The 21,679-nt window shown below is 48.6% G+C and overlaps 1 protein-coding gene across 1 annotated transcript in view; it reads left to right on the top strand.

Annotated features, from left to right (window-relative positions):
• The window catches only part of DDX10 (DEAD-box helicase 10), a 116,596-nt gene that overhangs the window by 36,654 nt on the left and 58,263 nt on the right, over positions 1-21,679 (top strand). The window contains exon 13 of the mRNA XM_029048537.2: positions 7,167-7,593. Within this exon, the coding sequence (XP_028904370.1) occupies positions 7,167-7,593 (427 nt within the window). The remainder of the gene's footprint in view (positions 1-7,166; positions 7,594-21,679) is intronic.

The raw sequence follows: 21,679 nt of genomic DNA, 5'->3' as shown, positions 1-21,679 counted from the left end.
ACTTGCAGTAGCTCCCCATTTCTCCAAACCTCAAGCGGAAACTCCTGACACCTGGATCCCAGACTCTCCATCAGTTGCTTCCACGTCATTTGTCGCCTTTCCCTTTGCTGTTCTCAACCCAGCTTCCTATCCGAATCGCGTTCTCTCGATTCTCTCACTTCCAAGCCGTTGCTCTCACCCTTCCGTCTTCACGGGACTCCGTCTTCCCCTTTCGCGTTTACCAAACCATTTCCCTAACACCCTTCAGAGCCCTCCTGAAAGAAAACACCCTCACCTGGAGGCATTTGCGGACTCACACCACTTCTGTGATGTGGTCAGCCCATCGAGCCATCCTTAATGCTCATGAATTGGTTGATTTCTGCTATTAATGAGGATATTTATAATTTGCTGTTTCCAGCTGTATTCCCCTCCCTCCCTCCCCCAAATATTGTATGCCATAAAATTCAAATGTAGGGGCCAGGTGTTTTTTATCATATGCTTTCAAGCGACCAATATAGTTCTCTGTGCATAGTAGGAGCTCCATAAATACTAATGGTGTGAAAGACACTAAAATGGGTATGGAAGCATAGTGCGACTGAGATGAGTTGTTTGTTCTGGTGTTGAGTATTTTTTGTTCCCGCATTAGGAGAACAGATATTTCTTATTCTAAATTGACTTTGGATAAAAATCTGGCGCAAGGAATTATGTGTTTTCGTTTTCCGCAGAAATTAGAAGCTCACGTGATGGAATAAAAGTGTTACACTGGCATTTTAGTTTGGTCTTTCAGATCGGTTCCCAGGCTGTATTCTTGGGAAAACTTTTATTCCGAACCCTGGACCGACCTTTCCTGTGCTCCCGTTTACGAGGTCAGAGTGCCTTCCGAGGTCTGTGAGCTGCCGACCACGACCCGAAGAAGCAGGGTACTTGCTGTATTTTCAATATAAAACGATCTTGCTTCCCCCTCGCTTTTTTTTTTTTTTTTTGGAATTTTTTTTTTTATCGTTAAGCTCCGTGACAGGAACACTGGGGTAGGTACAAGTTAATCAGGTCGGGCACAGTCCCCGTCCCACACGGGACTAACGATCTAAGTGTGAGGGAGCACAGGTGTCAAAGCCCCATTTAGCAGTTGAGGAAACTGAGGCACAGAGAAGTTAAGCGGCTTGCCCGAGGTCACACGGCAGCCAGGTGGAAGAGCTGGGATTAGAACCCAGATCTTCTGGCTCCCTCCCGGGCCCAGGCTCTAACTCGGCCACACGGCATCTTGCCTTCTTTTATGTCACGCTTAGTATCTTTCAAGTCCTGGGCTTGTGAGGTAACTCTACTTGGTAACTTTCTCTTGCTCAGGGTATTTCACTTGAGCCAAGAACTGTGACTTGCCCAAAAAGGCGACAGGAAGCAGTGACACGTAGAGACTTTGAAACTATAGTGACTTGAGGGCAGTTGATAAATGAAACTCGTAGTTTGGAATAAACAAAGTTGTTTACCGTTCGCTTCTAATGAATAATGTTAATGTCAAAATCGTAATCCTGCCACTTCGAGGAATGCCTTTTGGGGTGGATAATGCCACCTTCCAAGTTAAACCGAGTATTTGTAATTTAAATTTGAACACGGGCATGCCTGGCACCCAGAGATCAATTGTTTCAGAATTGGGCCTTACTTAAAGGCGATCTTATCAGGTAACGTTTCTTGGACCTGCTCTCCTAGTGAGGGACGTGATTATCTTTCATTTGGGAAGCGAGGTGAAGGAAATAATGTTGCTGTTTTATGGTCCATAAAATCACTGGGCTGGAATGGATTTCAGGAGGTGGTTTACTCTATCCCCCAGCTTCCAGGCAAATACATATCCTAGTCTTAATCGTTTCCGGGGAAGGCAGCGTCCCAACGTCCTCCGTCCCAACCTAATGCCTGCCAAACTGCTGAATGTAGAAGTTCATTCCCTTTAACCTGTTCGAGCAGCACGTGCTGTCCGAAAGATACTCAACCATACCTCGGCCTCGTCTGTTTCGCCGCCGACCCCTTGCCTTCGTCCTGCCCCTGGCCTGGAATGCCCTTCCCCTTCATATCCGACAGGTGATTGCTCTCCCCACTTGAAGGCCTCCTTAAAAGCCCCAACTAAACCCTCAGCGTGGCTCAGTGGAAAGAGCCCGGGCTTCGGAGTCAGAGGTCATGGGTTCGACTCCCGGCTCTGCCACTCGTGGCCGTGGGCGAGTCGCTTCACTTCTCTGGGCCTCAGTTCCCTCATCTGTAAAATGGGGATTAACTGTGAGCCTCACGTGGGACGACCTGATCACCCTGTATCTCCCCCAGCGCTTAGAACAGTGCTCGGCACATAGTAAGCGCTTAAATACCGACATTATTGTTATTATTTCCTCTGCTCCCGCTCCCCTCTGTGTCGCCTTTGCACTCAAACTGCTCTCCCTCAGCCCCACAGCACCTACGTACACACGCGTAATTTATTTTTAGTTATATTACCATCTGTCTCCGTAAGCTCGTACTGGGTAGGGAAGGTTTCTATCAGTCCGTCATATTGTTCCCTCCCAACTGCTCCAGACTGGACCTTCTATCCCCACCCTAGATTAGGTCGACGGACTGACTCTCAAAGCCCCGGCCTCAGCTGGGCTCATCGTAGTTGGCAGGAGACGATGATAATAGATAATTCAGCGTGGCTCCGTGGAAAAGAGCCCGGGCTTCGGAGTCAGAGGTCATGAGTTCGACTCCCGGCTCTGCCGCTTGGCAGCTGTGTGACTCTGGGCGAGTCCCTGCACTTCTCGGTGCCTCAGTCCCCTCATCTGTAAACTGGGGATTCACCGTGAGCCTCACGTGGGACGACCCTGTATCTACCCCAGCGCTTAGAACGGTAACGTAGTAAGCGCTTAACAAATACCAACATTATTATAATTATGGTATTTAAGTGCTTACTAGATGCCAAGCACTGTTCTAAGCACTGGGGTAGATGCAAGTAAGTCCGGTTGGACGCAGTCCGTGTCCCACAGAGGGCTCACGCTCTTAATCTCCATTTTACAGTTGAGGTAACTGAAGCCCAGAGAAGTGAAGTGACTCGCTCAGGGTCACTCAGCAGGCAAGTGGTGGACCCGGGATTGGAACCCGTGACCTTCCGACTCCCAGGCCCGTGCTCCGTCTACTAGGCCACGCTGCTTCTCAGCCACTCCACCACTCGCCTGCTGAGTGACGTTGGGTAAGGCGCTTCGCTTCTCTGTGCCTCAGTTACCTCATCTGTAAAACGGGGATTGAGACCATGAGCCCCACGTGGGACAAGGACTGTCCAAGCTAATTTGCTTGTATCCACTCCAGTGCTTAGTACAGTGCTTGACACATAGTAAGCGCTTAAATATCGTGATGATTATTATAATTAGAGGTGGATGGGCAACCACTGGAGAGTCTTGATGGGTGAGAAAAGGAACTGGATCCCCCTCTAGACTCTATTCCCATTATGGTCAGGGAATGCGTCTGCCACCTCTCTTGTACTCTCCCAAGTGCTTACTACAGTGCTCTGCACACAGAAAGTGTTCTGTAAATGTCATCGGTGTTTATGGAGCCCTGATTTTGCGCAGAACAGCGTACTAAGCACTCTCCAAGTCCAGATCCTGTGATTGCAGAGCCCTAATTCCTTAAAATGGCCACGAGCCTTCTTTCCCCAGTCACTCTCCATCTCCTCTCTTTTCCTAAACCTCTCCCGGGTGGCTGGGTCCAGCTGACCCCGACCGTAAGTGGTTGGCACTTGTTGGTTTCGTTCATTCAGCCGTATGAGCGCTTACTGTGCGCAGAGCACTGTACTAAGCCCTTGGGAGAGTACAATACAACAATAAGCAGACACATTCCCCGCCCACAAACGAGCTTCCAGTCAAGAGGGGAAGAGACAGACATTAATACGATAAAGAAATTACAGATATGTACAGAAGTGCTGTCGACCTGGGACGGGGGAAGAACACTTATGCCTATCGGTTTTCCCTCGAGGTGTGTCTTCCATTTTTAGAAACTTTTAAGTTTCTTTTCTTGCCTCCAAGAATGGGACTAGTCTGACTTGGCCATTACAACGAACCCCACCCGCTTCTCCGCTCGGACACCTGCCTGCTCTTCAGACCCGTCGAGCATCAGAATGCAAATGAGGCAAATGAGGCAAATCTTCCCCCGACCCGGACGGCTTGAAAAGGGATATTCTTCCTCCCCCAAACTCGCGAGCTTCTTCCACCAAAGTCCCCGGCTCCTTGCCGAGGAAGGGAGCGTAGCTGGCCGAGGAACCCTTTCGTCTAGGAAATCTGCTTCCTGCGCGAGCAAATCATTAAGAGGAACGGGATGCCCTTTGAGGAATCTCAATTGGCAATTTATTATTGATGAAAATCGGTCGGGAGCATGTCCTTGGCATCAGTGCCCGATTTCACCGTTAGGTTTTCTCAGCTTGTCGCGGGGGAAACGAGCATGAGATCGGCTTGTCGCGGGGGAAACGAGCATGAGATCGTTTGTGACTATCACCGGTGTTTACCTAATGTTGTCAAGTGTGTAACCTCTCCAACCCCGTAGTTGCTTTCTCTCCCACAGTCTGTGCCTCCAGATCACATACGTTCATTCTTTAAAAGCTTCGTGATCATGTATTTTATATTGCTCTAGTGAAGCGATATTATAAAACTCTTGAACGTATTTATTCTTTTCCGTGCCCATTCTCTACAATCTGTGCAACAGTAGACAGGGTGAAGCAGCGTGGCATAGTGGGTAGAGCAGTGGAGCACGGGTCTGGGAGTCAGAAGGACCCGGGTTCTAATCCTGGCTCTGCCACTCACCTGCTGTGTGACCTTGGGCAAGTCACTTTGCTTCTCTGTGCCTTAGTTACCTCATCTGTCAAATGGGAATTAAGACCGTCAGCCCCGTGGTTGAAATGGACCATGTCCATCCCGGTTAATCGCGTTTCTAGTGCTTAGAACAGCGTTTGGCACATAGTAAGCACTCAACAAATACCACCGTTATTATTATTATATATCACTTTTTAAAAAAGTAGGCCGTTGCTCTGCCCATTTTGCTGTCTGCGTTTCTCTTGATTTTAGAAAACTGGGGGTCGTGGTACTTGTTTTTGTCTTCCAATTATATTTTTCTAGTTTAATATCTTTTCCCAAGACGGTTATGTGTAAATACTGCCAGTCCTTCGGGTGATTGGGATAACGCTTTTATTCAACAATTTGCATCAGTTACTTTGTTCCTGCCCACTGCTAATAGAGATATGATTGCCTCAGTTACCGTTAGAGGCTGAGAATGTTTTTTCTGATAGGGTCAAATGGGATTTCGTGGGTACGATTCAGGGGATTTTCAATTTGTTACAGAATCGCTTTTAGAAATGGGTTTAAAATCTTGCACGTTTCCGGGAAACTGACGGAATCAGCCCCCGAAGTACGCCATCCCGGTTGGCCCGTGGATCAAAATTCCCGCTAAGGTTGTCCTTTTTGAGCTCTCGGTGGCCGATTTGAGACTGTGACAGCTCGATACGTGGGGCCCGGTTGATTGGCTCTAAACACTGGCCTCATGACTTCCCATTCCAGGGCAGGGATATCTGCGGGGACCGTCTCCTTCTCCCCGTTTCCCCGCGCTAGAAGAAGATCTGATCTCTCACTCCTGTTTACAGACACTGTACTAAGTGCTTGAGAGGGGGACAGTAAAGTACAGCTAGTGGTCATAATCCCTCCCCTCAAGGAGTTGGAGTTCACTGTCTGCAATCTAGTGCCAACCGACCAGATCAGACCCAGGTGCCACGTGGGGTTTAAAAGTTTGAGGGAGGAAGAGGAAGGATTTTATTTTAAGGGACTGGCCCGAGGTCGCACAACAAAACAAGTGCGAAGGGATAGAACCCAGATCTCCCAGCTCCCAGTCCCAGGCTTTCGAATAATAATAAGAATGATGGCATTTGTTAAGCGCTCACTGTGTGCCAGACACTGTTCTAAGCGCTCCAGTAGGCCATGCTGTCTCCCATCATCCAAGCGACCCTCCCAGTGGTCTGCACGATCATTGGCCGCACAGAGGTGGTCTTGGAACGGGTCTGTCCATTCCAGTATACTTCTGAATAACCAGACTACACGTTTTGTTATGGTTGAAGCATTCACGTTGGTCTAACATTAGCCTTCTTGACTCAGATCCCTAAAATTTCTGCATGTGACTCACTTTAAAGATAATAGCAGTGTCTCCTAAATGCTCTTCCCACCGAAATCTTGAAAATATGTATTTAGTATAAACCAAGCAGTTTTGGTTAGCTTTCTTCTGGAGCGAAGGTCTGTGGGTTTTGTTTTTACCTCCCCGCTTGGAAATGGCGTACCCGGCGTCGTTTGGCAGCGGGATTCAGTGAAAGGTAGATCGCCGAGTCTTCCGCCTGTCTGAAAAGTCCCAGGTCCCCACGGGGACTTCCTCCCGGGAAGGGAAGGACGGGAAGAGTTCCTCAAGACCAGCGAAGGGGAAAAATGGGGTACCAGCCCCCAGGACTCCGTCTGCAAGCACCATGATTTCAAATTACCCTTCTTCAGTTCCCCCCGCTATTTTCTTTCCTGTCTTATTCCCCACTGACTCGTTCTTATTCAGAACTTTCCGTCTTATTTGGCTGCTGAATCATGCTTGCCCGAAAAACAACCCTCCTCCACGAACTCATGATTCCGATACGAATGACTCAAAACTGTATCTCCTCAGAGTTGAAGAAAGCAATTCTACTCAGACGGGCGTATTACGTGGATTTTTTTCACAAACACTGTGCGACTCCCTCGGTTGTTTTTTTTTTTTTTTACCTGGAATCTTCTTTCATCCAATAAGTAGAAAAAGGCTCTAGGCTAACTATTGATTTTTCAACTGCCTTTATTATGCCTTTGATTCCAGCTCCGGAACCAGCATTCTAAGATTAATTATTAGCGCAAGTCAGACCATTTCAAGTAGAAACAAGCGGCAGTGTCGTTTTGATTAGGCATTGGGTTTGGAAGTTAGTTGGGCCGATCAGGTTATTCATTAGCTCCCGTACCTGTCCCCTTGTCTTTTAGGCCGTTTATTATATTTTTAAGACCAGGAAACAGTTATTTCTTTTCATTCCATTTCTTAATACTTTTCACAAAAGCCATCTTCTATGATCAGATGATCCCAGAACCAAATGTATTATTTTCTGTACTGATCTGCTCTTTCGCCATTCCTCTCTCTTCTCTCCGTTGTAGTTCTCTCGGCTTGGCCGTCGCCCCGCGGGTGAGATTTCTCCAGAGAATCCAGAAACTGGCCACAAAAGAACCGGGTTTGGAGAAAGACGGGGGACACGCCGGAGTCCAGAGGGAGAGCCCAGCATCCTCCCTCAGCAATGACGAAGTGGAGGAATTCAGAGCCCAGTTCAGCGAGAAAATGAGCCTCCTCCAACGCGGAGGGAAGAGGATACAAGAGAGAGGAGAAAAACCCCCATCCGGCACGGCCACCAAAAAGCAGCTGGCGTCTGAGGAAGAAAAAGCAGACCTTGATGCCCAGAGCGAGCAAGTCAGATCCGTGCAGTTTCTGGCTCAGGACGAAGAGGATGATGAAGAGCAAGACCGTGACTTGTTCAGGGTGAAGCGACATAACGTGTTTGGGGTAGAACTGAAAGAAAGCACAGGAGCGGTAAGTGTCCCTTGGGAGTCAACAGTGAGGTCGGCTATTGGTTACTCCTCTCTCTCTCTCATTCCTCACTTCTTGTGACAGTTACGTTTGACCTGCACTATATGTGTGTGTCTGTGTGATTTTTAAATGTTCCACTTCCTTCCGGCTGGCTTGCGAGAAGTCGACGTGTCACGAATGTGGCCTCCCTGGGAAAGTGAGGCCTTTAATTGCCGCATGCTCCATGCTTCCATTAACGGCCCCCCAAATAGCGAAAACCGTCGTCATAAAATTAAATAAGCTGCTGGGGAAGTTATTCTAATGAGGCCCCCCCCCCCCCCCCCCCCCCCCGTTAGAATTCACGGCCCTGGTACCTCCGAATACAAATGGTTACGAATGTTCTTTCCAATAAGGTAATCCTTCCAACCATGAATTTCATTTTTAATGAGGCCTTTGCTCTGGGGAACCAAGCCAATAGCCGAGAGAAAGAGCCTCTCCTTGTAAAGTCTTATGTAAAATATTTATGTAGATTTAAACTTCTTTGTCAGATGTGCAACCTTTTATTATTCAGCTTTATCCTTGACTATCCTGTACTTAGAGTAATATTCTCTATCGAACTAATCGTACTTAGAGTAATATTCTCTCTCGAACTAATCGTATTTTATTTGCCCTTTAGGATTCGTCGGTAGACTAATAGACTGTTTTAATGTCTGTCTCTGCCTTCTAGACTGTAAGCTCTTTGTGGGCAGAGAACATGTCTGCAACATCTATTGCTATTGTACTCTCTCAAATACTTAATATAGTGCTCGGCACACAGTAAGTGCTCAGTAAATGCAGTTGACAGATTGGGTAGACTGGACGTGGAAGAGTCATTTGAAACTTTACTGAATTCATTCAACTGTATTTATTGAGCGCTTACTGTGCGCAGAGCACTGTATAAGGTCTGGTTAGCGTTTCCAGCACTTCACTTCTCTCTAGGGAACAAGGGCTGAGTGGAAAAACCACTAACTTTATGTGCCTAGCGATAAAACAGACTCCTGTTTTAACGATCCACCTTGGTAGTTGGATTTTATCCAGATAAACGGAAAGGCAGGCCCCTCCAATATGGCTGTTCATTGAATCCAGGTAATAGTTGAAGAAAAACCCCTTTTCACTTCAGTTGCTTTGGATTGCTGGGAATTCTCTGTAGGGAAAAAAAAAATCAACATAATATCCATAATATCAGGAAGCTGTACTGTCATGTGTCCTGAAAATCGTGCCCCTGAGTGAATTTCATCTCTGCGGGCAGGAAGAAGCAGCGTGGCTCGGTGGAAAAAGCACGGGCTTGGGAGTCAGAGGTCATGGGTTCTAATCCCGGCTCCGCCGTTCGGGCCAGTCACTTAACCTCTCTGTGCCTCAGTTACCTCTTCTGTAAAATGGGGATTAAGACTGTGAGCCCCGCGTGGGACAGCCTGATGACCTTGTATCCTCCCCAGCGCTTGGAACAGTGCTTGGCACATAGTAAGCGCTCAACAAAGGCCATCACCCCGTCAGCACCCCGCCTGACTGGCTGTTTGGAGCGAGCTGCCCAGAGTGCTGTTTTAGGTTATGGTTCAGTCTCGAAGCCTGTCCGAGAGAGGCACTCCTTTCCCAGTAATAATGATGGTATTTAAGGGCCAAACACTGTATTAAGCACTGTACTAAGCGTTGGAGTAGATACAATTAGGTTAGACACAGCTTCTGTCCCACATAAAGCCCACAGCCTAACGGAGAGGAAGAAAAGGTATGGAATCCCCATTTTATGGACAAGGAAACTGAGGCCAAGAGAAGGCAAGTGACTTAACCAAGGTCTCACAGAAGACTAGTGGCGGAGGCGGCGTTAGAACCCGGGACTGCCCCAAGCACTTGTGTATTTATGTACATATTTATAATTCTATTTATTTTATTAATGATGTGTGTATATATATAATTCTGTTTATGCCGATGCTATTGATGCTGGTCTGCTTGTTTTGTTTTATTGTCTGTCTCGCCCCTTCTAGACTGTGAGCCTGTTGTTGGGTAGGGATTCCCTCTCTTTGTTGCCGACTTGTACTTTCCAAGCGCTTAGTAGAGTAATCCGATTGAGTGAAGGAAGGATTGCATCTCAGCAGCTGGGCTAGTTGAGGAGGCTGCGTCCCGTTTTCACTTATCCTGCCCCTTTCTCCGAAGCTGCTCCTCTGTGGGTCCTTGAGGCTTTCCCCCCATCCCACGATGCTGTCGGTCGCCACATTTCAACTCGCCGTACAGCCGACCCCCGGCAGACTGTGGCATTTTGGTACCAGTGCCGTCTCGAACCGCTCGCTCTCGAATGACTCCTTCCCTTCCGTTTTCAAAGTGTCGGTGTTTTCACGCGTCCCCTATCCTACAAGCTCTCTCTTGACCCATCTTCACCACCCAGCTGTCTTCCCCATCTCCTTCTTGGGCAAATTTCTTGCTCGGTCTCCTTGAATAGGTTGTTTTACCCACTTCTTCCTCTTCTCTTCGTGGCCCTCTTCAATCTGGCTCCCGCCCCCTCCGCTCCACTGTTCTTCAAGGTCAGCATTGATCACCTTGCCAAATCTAATAACCTCTACTCCATCCTCGTCTCCCCCCGTCTCTATTTGCCTTGACAGATGTGGGAATCACCCACTTCTCCTGGACCCTACATTGCCTTCACAGGCCTATACCCAAATTTCCGCGATGTAGAACAGGCGAATTCTTTCATTTTATAAGCTATTTAGGGGCTAAGTTTGGTAATGGGGAAAAAAAGATCATCATCGAGGAAGCTGCTTAAGAAAATAATGAAAAGGAGAGCCATTTTAGAGCTCAGCAGGTAACCTTTTAGTCTTAAAGTAAACGTTCACCGGTCAGTTGTAATTAAGTCTGGATGAAGACTCAGACTGTTTTCGGTTCTGGTGTTGATTTTTAAGGTCCCTCTATAAAGAACTACAGTTTCTCTTTAGATCCGTACACCGTTGCAAGAGAGAATCTGTTGGTGATGAGCACAGGCAGACAATTAGAATAAACACTGTGTTCTGTTACATTGTTTTCTGCCTTATCAAATCATTTCATCTTGTTGTTTTTATGAGCTGTGAATGGTTTTCCTGGATACCTCTCTATAATACGTTCGGGCAATAAAAATTGACAGTATGAAGTATTGCTGGATACAGTGTTGGCATTTTTTTTCTCCGATCATCTTTTGAAATCTGCATTCGCTCTCTCCTCCCAAGGCTAACGGTGCCTTTTTTTTTTTTTAAAAAAAGAAAGGAACAGACTTCGTGTTAAGCTCCAAACTGGCAATAGCCGTGATCGCTCTGTGAAGACAAGACTAATGGTTTTGGAACCACACGATCCCCTATTTCTACCCCGCAACCGCCCCTAGCGAAACTTGTTGTGTGCACGCTGACCCCGATAAATTAATGTAGTCGATTGTTTTACCACTGTTCTTGCCCGGTACTTCACCTCGTTGCCAGCCAGGTTCTTAACATTCGCCAGACTCCATCCTTACCGTTGGTGCGTTACAGTAGGAAATGCATCTGGACCGTTAAGTATCCTGGGGAGCAGCTGGGCCGATCAGAAGGGGACCTAAGGACCCAGTCTTTCCCCGGGCGGGGAGAAGCCCTGTCGTCCCAACCTCAGCAGAACGCTTTTTCTGTCCCTTCAACCCGAGCCTCAACCCAAAAAGGATGTAAGTTAACAAGTCTCGTTGGCCGGGTAAAGAGTCCAATATTTCCAGGTTCATTTCCACGTAGGAATCTTCTAATCCCAGCTCCGCCACCTGTCTGCTGTGACCTTGGGCAAATCACTTCACTTCTCCGGGCCCCAGTTACCTCATCTGGAAGACGGGGATTGAGACTGTGAGCCCCACGTGGAACACCCTACTTTGTATCTACCCCAGCACTTGGAAGAGTGCTTGGCACATAGTAAGTGCTTACAAATGTCATCATTATTATTATTATCATCCTTTGCGGGGGGCGGGGGCGAAACCTGCAAGAGAGAGCAGGTAATCTTCAAATTGGTAGATCAAGATAAAGTTCATTCTTGGTCATTCGTAGTGATAGTTTGGGTAAGAGAAAGATCTACCTTTTGGCCTCAGGCACGTGCAGACCTTTCCGAATTCTCTTTGGCTCAGTGAGATCCTCTGCGACCCAGCTCTTGGGCGCTTCTAGCGATCTCCATTTTCTCGGACTTTGCTTTTGTGGTTCAGAAAATAGTCTCAGAATTTCCTCCAGAGCACATGTTCCTTTGCGGCCTGGGAATCGGGAGACCCGGGTTCTACTCCCGGTGCCATCCCTGTTCTGCTGTGGCACCGTGGGCGGCTCACCAACGCACTCCGGGTGGGCCTCGCATTCACTCCCTCTGGATTATTTGCCCCGTGTGGGCCACGGATTGTGTCTGATATAGATGCCCAATCCATGTGGAATATGGGAATGATTGCATCCCCCGCAGAAACCTCTTTTGAGCTGGACTTGCAACCTTCTTCATCCTAGGACTGCCAACAAAACCAGACTTTCCAGTCAGGATTGAAAAGGCCCAAAATGGTGGATTTCTTCTGCTCTGGTTGCTCTTGGAAGCCTGTTCCTTCCCAGTACTTATTCTTGTGGTATCCCCCAAATTAATCACATTTATTGAGCACTTACCGAGTGCAGGGCACTGTACTAAGCACTTGGAAGAGTTGGTAGACATGTTCTTTGCCCACGACGAGCTTCCCTGTCCTCCTTTTGGCCCGAGTTCAGAGTTCAAAGTTGGGTACCTATGATTTCTAATTTTGGCATAGTATTTCACTTAATACCTCAATGCATTATTATCATCATCATTATTATTACTATGTTTTGCATTTTTTCATTAAGTTCATTATTTTGCCGCTTCTGAGCCACGAGAAAAGAACTGACGGATTCCAGTTTTATGAAAGTGCAAAAAAAACCCTAAGAAGGTCCCACATTAGCATTGTGCTTAACGGAATAGATGTTTAATGCCATTCCCATTGGTATGGTCTCCCGTCTATCCGAACTGAGCGTAATAAACAGACCAGCTCCTTGTCTCCTAGGCATCATAAGCTCATTATGGGCAGGGAACGTGTCTGCTTATTTTGTATTGCACTCTCCTAAGAGCTTAGAACATTGCTTTGCACATAGTAAGCGCTTAATAAATATCATTGACGCTAAAATGGAAACAATAATAAACGGCTGATAGAGGGAAGATGCATAACTGAGATGAAGTGATTATAGGCAGAGCTGGAAGAGGGACAAAGAGAAATTTGTACAGTATCTTCAGACTTGGGATGTATTGCGGGAACACCACAGAAATTGCCCTGGAGGTCAGGGGAGACGACAGGCTTTACATCTTCATTGGATAGGTTCATTGATGAACTTGCCTTGGAATGTCATTTAAAAAATGCATTTTAAAATGTAGGAGTTTAAGTATATAACTATTGCTGGAATTCAAGATTTGGAAATCAGTGAGAGAAGTGTGCAGAAACACTTTGGCTCCGAAAGACGCACTGATCCAGGAATGCTAAGGTCATCTGTCTCGTAAGCATTCGATAGATGAATTCCGATTTTCCCGGAACACAATAGTGCATTTTGAAATGGCCTATGGATGGCATTTCCCGCATTGCCAACTGTAGAAGTAAAGTGTTAGACTCAGCGTGCTACTGTAAAATTATAAAGTCCTTGGGCGATAAGAGAATTTAAGGATCAGGCCTTGGATTAAGGCGTTTCGGAGTTAAGCAGCTGAAAAATATATGGCATCATTTTACGAGTGGCTACGCTTCTTCCAGCCCGGGGCAGAGAAAATATTTATGACCTTGAGGTGTGAAGGCGGGCCTGGTATTAAAGCTCCCATGTAGGATAGCTACCGTAAAGCTGCAGACGGTTCCTTTTCCGGTCTTTCGCTCCACTTTCCCGCCACCGTTACCAGCTCTCCCCAGTTCTGAAAGAATAATTACCCTCTGGCTTGGGAATTCAAGTCACTTTTTTAACTACCAAAGGATTTTCAAATTTCTTTGTGGTCTCTAGACAGATAATTATGATAATAGCAATAATAACGATTGTGGTATTGGTTAAGCACTTCCTATGTGCCAAGCACTGTACTAAGCACTGGGGTAGGTCCCACCTGGGACTCGAGTCTAAGTAGGAGGGAGACTAGGTATTGAATCTCCATTTTGCACATGAGGGAACTTAGGCCAGAGAAATTAAGTGACTTCCCAAAGGTCACCCAGCAGACAACTGCAGAGCTGGGATTGGAACGCAGGTCCTCTGACTTGGAGGCCCCGGCTCTTTCAACTAGGCCACGCTCCTTCACTTTGCTCCTAGTAGCGAAATAATAATAATAATAATTGTGGCATTTGTTAAAGCTCTTACTCTGGGCCAAGCGCCGGGGTGGATACAAGGTAGTAAGGTTGGACAGAATCCCTGTCTCACGTGCGACTCAGTCTTAATCCTCTTTTTACAGACGAGGTAACTGAGGCAGATAGAAGCAGAGCGACTTGCCCAAGGTCACGCGGCAGACACGGGGCACAGCCGGGATCAGAACCCCTGTCCTTCTGACTCCCAGGCCGTGCCGCCGGAAAGTAGAGCTTAGGTCTCCGGTAACGTGGGGCTTACTTTCACGGAGAAAGCGTCTTTAGGAAAACTTGCATCGTAGCCTGTAGAGTGTGGGCATCGGGATCGCTTTCTATCCAGTCAGATCCACGTTGTTGGAATCCCCCTTCCCGCCCCCATTCCCCAATTTATTTTTTGGCCCGAGACATACAGTGGAAACGCGTTACGGAAGAACTATTTAGTTTGCTTTTAATTCGTCACCGTGTTGGACCGTTGTATTTCTGAGAATATTTTGACTCCGTTTCTCTTTCAGGCAGTCGGTTGATAGTATTGTGAGCGCGCAGTGGGCTAAGCACTGGACTGAGTGCTGGGGAGAGTACAGAACAGCAAAGTGGAGAGAAACAAACTCTGCCAAGAGGAGCTTACGCTCTAGAGAAGCTTACAGTCGTCGACACCGGCCTCCAAAACCACTTCTGGTGGGCTCTGACTGAACGGGTGCATTCAGGGAGGGATGATGATCGAGCAGAGTCTCATCACTAAAGCACTGAAATATTTAGAGCTGGAAATGCACGCTAAGGGCAGGTTGGGTTAAATGTGGGTTTAATTATAAATTGGAGGAAACTTTACAAATTTAATCAGCTATAATCAGCTCTGCTCATTTAAAAACCACCACCATTTCCCCTCATGCCGATGGATAAATTATATAACAAGCCAGAGCTGAGTTATTCAGAGGACATCTTGTTAGTTCAGATGCGTATTGATTTTTCCCCCCCCCCCCATTAGATTGTAAATTTAATGAATCACACTATTTGAACGAAGTTTTCATAAAATGGTGGCAGAACGCTGCAGAGCTGGCTTACGGTGTGCTGGAATCCTGCTTCCTCCCTACAGGCTTAGGGTAGTTTAGGGGCAAGAAGGAGAGTAATAATAATGATGATGGCATTTGTTAAGCGCTTACTACGTGCCGAGCACTGTTCTAAGCGCCGGGGGATACCAGGTGATCAGGTTGTCCCACGAGGGGCTCACGGTCTCCATCCCCATTTTACCAACGAGGTAACTGAGGCACAGAGAAGTGAAGTGACTTGCCCAAAGTCACACTGCTGACAAGTGGCGGAGCTGGGACTCGAACCCATGACCTCTGACTCCCAAACCCGGGCTGTTGCCACTGAGCCCGGCTGCTTCTCCAGGATGAGTCCGGGATGAGAGTAGAGGTCTAACTCTGTTAGATTATACTCTTCCAAGTGCTTAGTTTAGGGCCGTGCACGCTGTAAGTGCTCAGTAAATAGAGTTGATTTTAGGCATATGATGATGATAATGTTGGTATTCGTTCAGCGCTTACTATGTGCCGTGCACTGTTCTAACCGCTGGGGTAGATCCGGAGTAATCAGGTTGTCCCGTGTGAGGCGCAGTCTTAATCCCCATTTTCCAGATGAGGTAACTGAGGCGCCGAAAGTTAAGCGACTTGCCCAAGGTCACGCAGCCGACAGGTGGCGGAGCCGGGATTAGAAGCCACGACCTCGGACTCCTAAGCCCGGGCTCTTTCCACTGAGCCACGCTGCTTCTGACGCTCAAGGATCCCCAGTGATGTCCTTCATGCCAGATCCAGGGGCCTCTGCTCCATCCTGTCCTCCTTGACCTCTCAGCTGCCTCGGACACCGTGGACCACCTCTTTCTCCCGCAGACGTTGTCCAGCCTCGGCTTCGCCGACACCGTCTTCCGGCTTTCCTCCCGTCTCTCTGGCTGCTCGCTCTCCGTCTCTTTGGCAGGCTCCTCCCCTCTCTAGCCGGGGGAGCCCCTCGGCGTTCAGGTCTGGATCCATTCTCCGTCTACGCCCACCCCCTCGGCGAAGTCGTTTGCTCCCCCGGCTCCCACCCCTGCGTGGACGATTCCCGCGCCTACATCTCCAGCCCCGGTCTCTCCCTCTCGCGTTTCCTCCTTCCTCCAAGACGTCACCTCTTGGATGTCCCGCCCGCCCCTCGAACTTCACTTGCCCAAGACGGAACTCCTTCCCATCTCCAGCCCGGATTTTCCCGTCACCGCGGGCAATGCCGCCGTCCTCCCTGTCTCTCAACCCCGTAACCTCGGCGTCACCCTCGAGTCAGCGCCCTCGTTCGATCCGTCACTAAATCCCGTCGGTTCCGCCTCTGCGCCGTTCCTAAAATCCGCCCTCTCCTTTCCACCCGAAGTGCTGCCGCGTGAATCCCAGCACCTACCCTAGCTCCTCTTGACTATTCCATCAACTCTGTTAGGTCGTACTCTTCACGCCCATACGACGGCGCTCTGCGCCCAGTTCGCGGTCGACCGACGCGGTCCATCGATTGACGCGGACCGACCGGTGGTATCTGAGTGCTTACCGTGTGCGGAACGGTGTCCTGAGCGCTTCCCTCCCCGTTGAAGGTAGGAGAAAGTGTTTTTTAAAATGGCGTTTAACACCCTTCCGTGTGAGCTTCTTGCGGCAATTCTTTCACACGGGGAGCGTGTTCGTTGCGTCTCGTTCGAATCCTCCATCTTTCCCGGGCTGAGAGGAAGGTGAACACGAACCTTGTTGGGGGCTAATCGCTTGACACTGAATTAGTCATTCCGAGGGCGAGCGCGTAGATCAACTTGTCGAGAGGCGGCTTCGGAGAACTGGATGTATGTATTTCATTGCCGGCGCCTTGACTCCGTGGGTCCCGGCGATAGGTTCTTTTGGGAGATATTTATGGTGTAGAATTAATGACTGTTGGCCTTTAACTGTCCTTTTAAAGTTAGATAAAATACCGTGGCGATCCGTCCTATTAGAATCGCGGAAGAGAAGCTGTTTGTAAACATCGTTCCGGGCAGAAGTATTTAAAAGTCCCGTCAGTGCAGTCGCTCTATCGGGCCGTGATGTATATTGCGATCTGGAGCTTTGTAAGTTCATTCCTCAGTGAGAAGTGGTATAGTCGTGTCAAATTACAGCCGAGCGACGTTCCGGGGTCACTGAGGATTCTGCGAGGAGGCGCTTAAGATTCCACTCTGGTAAAGGAACTCGATCAGGGCCATCAACCCCTGCGAAGAGAATGACGGTGTAAATTTTGAGCTTTCCAACGTGGAGGTTTAGTGGCAGATCTGGTCTCAGAAGCCCAACCCCTGGCACTTAATAATAATGATGGTATTTAAGCGCTGACTGTGTGCCAAGCGCTGTTCTAAGCGCTGGAGCAGATACAAGGTAATCAGGTCGTCCCACGTGAGGCTCGCGGTCTTAATCCCCATTTTCCAGATGAGGTAGCCGAGGCACAGAGAAGTGAAGTGCGGCGGACAGGTGGCGGAGCCGGAATCAGTAATAATGTTGGTGTCTGTTAAGCGCTTACTAGGTGCCGAGCACTGTTCTAAGCGCTGGGGTGGATGCAGGGTAATCAGGTCGTCCCACGTGAGGCTCACAGTTAATCCCCATTTGACAGAGGAGGGAACTGAGGCCCAGAGAAGTGAAGTGACTCGCCCACAGTCGCACCGCTGACGAGGGGCAGAGCCGGGATTCGAACTCATGACCCCCGACTCCCCGGCCCGGGCCCTTTCCACCGCGCCGCGCCGCGATTCGAGCTCCACCCGGTTGGTTTCCGGGATGCGCGCTCTTCCCTGGCCGTCGGTAGCGCCGTTCGGTGAGAGACATCGCTCAACGGCCAGACTACGGCACCGGGAGGGACGGGCTCGCTCCTCCTCCGCAGGACTATCCCCGGGGGCTTGAGCCCTTATTTCCCGTCAGCCGTAACGAGATGCTAGGGAAGAGTCTTACAAACGGGAAGGAAGTGAAAGTCAAAAATCTGATTAGCGAAAACCGCCGGGTGCCACTCAGGTTTCTAACATTCTCTCTCTGGAATAATCTGGTCTGTCCGTGGTCAGCGTCAACGCCGTACGGCGTGCTCTTGAGGAATTTAGAAGTTAGAGGTCGGTATAGGCTCGTGGCAACACGGAAGGGTTTAGAAATGCCTGGCCGTCATCCTGAGCGATGCTGGAGAGCGAGATGCGGAGCTCTTAAGAAATAGTGCTGTTAACCTTGGTTCTTCCTTTCTGAGGGCAGTATGTGTCTTCACAGGGGCAGAGCTGAGTAATTTTCCTCACCGCAATCTCTGGTCTTTGCAAATACTGGAAGCATAGCTTACAAAATCTATTCAAATTTACCGACAGAGAAAGATTTATGAGCGGGGAGCACCGTGGCCTAACGGAAAGAGGATGGTCCTGGCAGTCGCAGGACCTGGGGGCTGATCTCGGCTCTGCCAGTCGCCCGCTGCGTGACGCTTCTCCGAGCCTCAGTTTCCTCATCTGTAGAATGGGAATTCAGTGCCTGTTCTCCTTCCTACTGAGACTGTGAGCCCCGTGTGGAATCTGTCCAAACTGATTAACTTGTATCTCCTCCGGCGCCTAGAACAGTGTCTGACACTAGTATGCGCCTAAATCCAGTAATACAAATAACGGAGGAGAGGGAGTATGAAGCGCGAAGATACAAAATATCTTTGTAATAACACGCGGCTCTTAGATTAGTCAGTTGGGATTTATTGAGCTCTTTTGTACTGTATTTTGTACTGTACAACTAGTACTCTTATTACTGTGCTATTATTATTAGTATTAATTATCACTTATTATTACTAAGCACCTGGTAGAATGCACTAGAGTTGATTAAAATATCCTTCTGATGAAGTGGACGAGGTAATGAGCGAAGACGGGGCAGCCATTTCTTTTTAACGGCTTTTAAGGTTGATAGAAACATGATGATTAGAGAAACGTGATGATATCACTGAAAGCACCGACTGTTCTTTCGGAATAAACACGCACAGTTGCAGGGAGCATTTTAAGCCCTGGGCCTCACTTGTATTTGCCTCATTTCGTCAGTTCTTTCTACAGTAAACAAGACACCATGTTTTGCGATAACCGTGCCGATATCCACCAAATCGAGAACGTTTGATTTCCGTCAGTGCTTTTTATCCCACTCTGTACATTCGGGATACTGTTTGGATCTAGGTTAACGTCCCGGTCCTTCTCATCCAAGGAAGCGAGAGGCTTGATTAGGGCTTAATGGCAGTGTTGCAGTGAAGGATAATGATAATAACTGGGATATTTGTTAAGCGCTTACTGTGAAGAGCACTGGACTAAGTGCTGGGGTAGACGGAGGAGAATCGGGACCCACGTGGAGGTCACAGTCCGAGTCGGAGGGAGAGCAGCCGTTGAATCCCCATCTTGCAGGTGAGGGAACCGAGGCATCGAGAAATCGGGTGACTTACCCGAGGTCACGCAGCAGGTAAGCGTCGGAGTGCGGATTCGAACCCAGGTCCTCCGACTCCCAGTCCACTCTGCTGCTTCTCAAAAAAAGGACGGTTTTACTACAGCTCATTCCCACCTCATAGTTGGACGGGTCTCTGAGGCTAGTTGCTGATGAAACGAGCTGCGCACAGCTGATGTAAGAGGTTTGTGCCGCCAAGCGGTAACACTTACCTCTTTTAATCAGGTAGTAGGAACAAGCTTTTTTTTTTTTTGTTTACATCACTGGTTGCTATTTTTTTTCCTTCCATTTCTGCCTACTAGCTGTCATAGTAAAAAAAATGGCTTTGCCAGAGGATTGGACAAAGGATCTGTTTTATTTGGGTATAAATGATTGAAACCAGAATGGTATTTCATTACCATCCTAATGAAGCCACCTGAGTGGTGATTCGAAGAGTGCATTTGTTCTGAGATCCAGAAAGGAGAAATTTAGTACCCGGAGCCTATAAAATATTTCGCCGACGGTCGCAGAGCCGCGGCAGGAAGCGTGCACAGGCGAAGGTTTGACGGCACACAGAGCCGCGGCCGCTCTCAGAGTCTGCTCCCCCACCCCCGGACCGGTGCGTTATCTTTTTTCCCGGCACCAACAGGGAAACGATGTGGCTCAGCGGGCTGACCAGCCTCAGAAAGTCGACGGCTCTGGGTCCCGCTCGGATACCGATTGGCCGAGGGCGAGCCGCTCGCCCTCGGCTTCCTCAGCCGTAAGATGTAGGGAGCGGATGTCAACCATCGTGATTGCCGCCCACTTAGAGGCCAAAAAATCGCATCCTTCAGCCGGGGGGGCCAGGAGAAAGGCCGTCCTTTGCCCTGAAAGCAGCAGGAAAGCCATTTTTCCGTTGTCTTAACTCACGCGGGCTACGGTGACCTTCTGAGAAATGACAGCAAAAGGCAGAGAGGCATTTCCTGCATCGTTGAGTTGCGTGATTGAAATGGCCTTAGAAAAGGGAGTGAAAAATGGAAGCTTACCGGCTCCTGGGGGCTAACTTACTTCGGAGCTGTGGGGCAGAAAGCCGGCCAAGGATTGGAGGAGGAGGAGGAAAGACAGCAGGGAGTAGGTGAATCAGTCGATCGTATTGAGCGCTTACTGTACGCAGAACACTGTACTAAGCGCTTGAGAGAGGACAGTATAACAGACATATTCCCTGCCCACCGTGAGCTTTCGGTCTAGAGGGGAGAGACAGTATAAATAAATTACAGATATGTGCATCAGTGCAGTGGTGCCGGGGAGGGGGTGAATAAAGGGACCAAATTCAAGTACAAGAGTGATGAAGAAGGGAGCGGGATAAAAGGAACTGATTGAGGGCTTAGTCGGGGAAGACCTCTCGGAGGAGATGTGCTTTCAATAAACTTTCGGAGGGGAGAGTAATTGCCTGTCGGATATGAAGGGGGAGGGCGTTCCAGGCCAGCGCGGGACGTGGGCAGGAGGTCGGCATTGAGCTGGAGGAGCTGGAGGGACAGCGAGTACGTTGGCATCAGAGGAATGAAATGTGCGGGCTAGTTGGAGTAGGGGGCAGGGGACAGTCTCTCTCCCACATGGGGCCCACGGTCTGAGGAGGAGGGAGAACATGTATTGAATTTTCTTTCATATTGAAGAGCATTTGCCAGGTGCTTTTGAACGCTTCTTTTTCTATTTTGTAAGTTGGACATCGTTTGTTTATTCTTTGCAAACACTCTTTCTCCTCTGCTCCTCCCCTCCCCGTCAGAGAGCTGGATGGGATTTCTAAAGATGATCCGGTTCGACCAGACGAGCAATGAAACTACCCAGGATGGATGGCTTGCCTGTCCTTTACTTGAACATTCCCCAGAATGGAAAACTTGCGCCGACTCCCTTCTTAGCCTATTCCGTGTCGAATGACCCCAGTAATCAAGAAGCCTCCCTATATGTCCAACCCGAATCTCTTCTGAATATTAAAGCTGTTCGGACCTCTTTCGACGTGGCCTGACTGGAAGCTTTTATACGTGAAGAGCTTTTGCGAGATCGGTGTTATCAGATCATTTCTCGGTCCCGTCTTCGGGCATAAACAGTCCCGAATCTTCATCGGGCCTACTTTTCGACCCTTTAATCTTTCCCGTTATTGAACGTTGTATAGTGTTATGGTTCGAGATCTTTTGTATTTTTTTTTTTCCTCTCCCATTTTCGGCTTATTTCGTTGGAGAGTAAAGTTGTATTTGTAAGTGGGCTTTATGCGCGCGTTTTTACGTGGAGTAATTTGTACGGTTTAGTCCTGCGGTCTTTATCCCCTGCAATGCTAATCTCTGAGAGTAAGACCTGTGAAATTGGGTCTTTCTGTGCAAAT

The sequence above is a fragment of the Ornithorhynchus anatinus genome, chromosome 20 (genome assembly GCF_004115215.2).
Source record: "Ornithorhynchus anatinus isolate Pmale09 chromosome 20, mOrnAna1.pri.v4, whole genome shotgun sequence".
Classification (NCBI taxonomy): domain Eukaryota; kingdom Metazoa; phylum Chordata; class Mammalia; order Monotremata; family Ornithorhynchidae; genus Ornithorhynchus; species Ornithorhynchus anatinus.
Note: the sequence above shows the minus strand (reverse complement) of the source record. Positions and strands in the feature narration are given on the sequence as shown.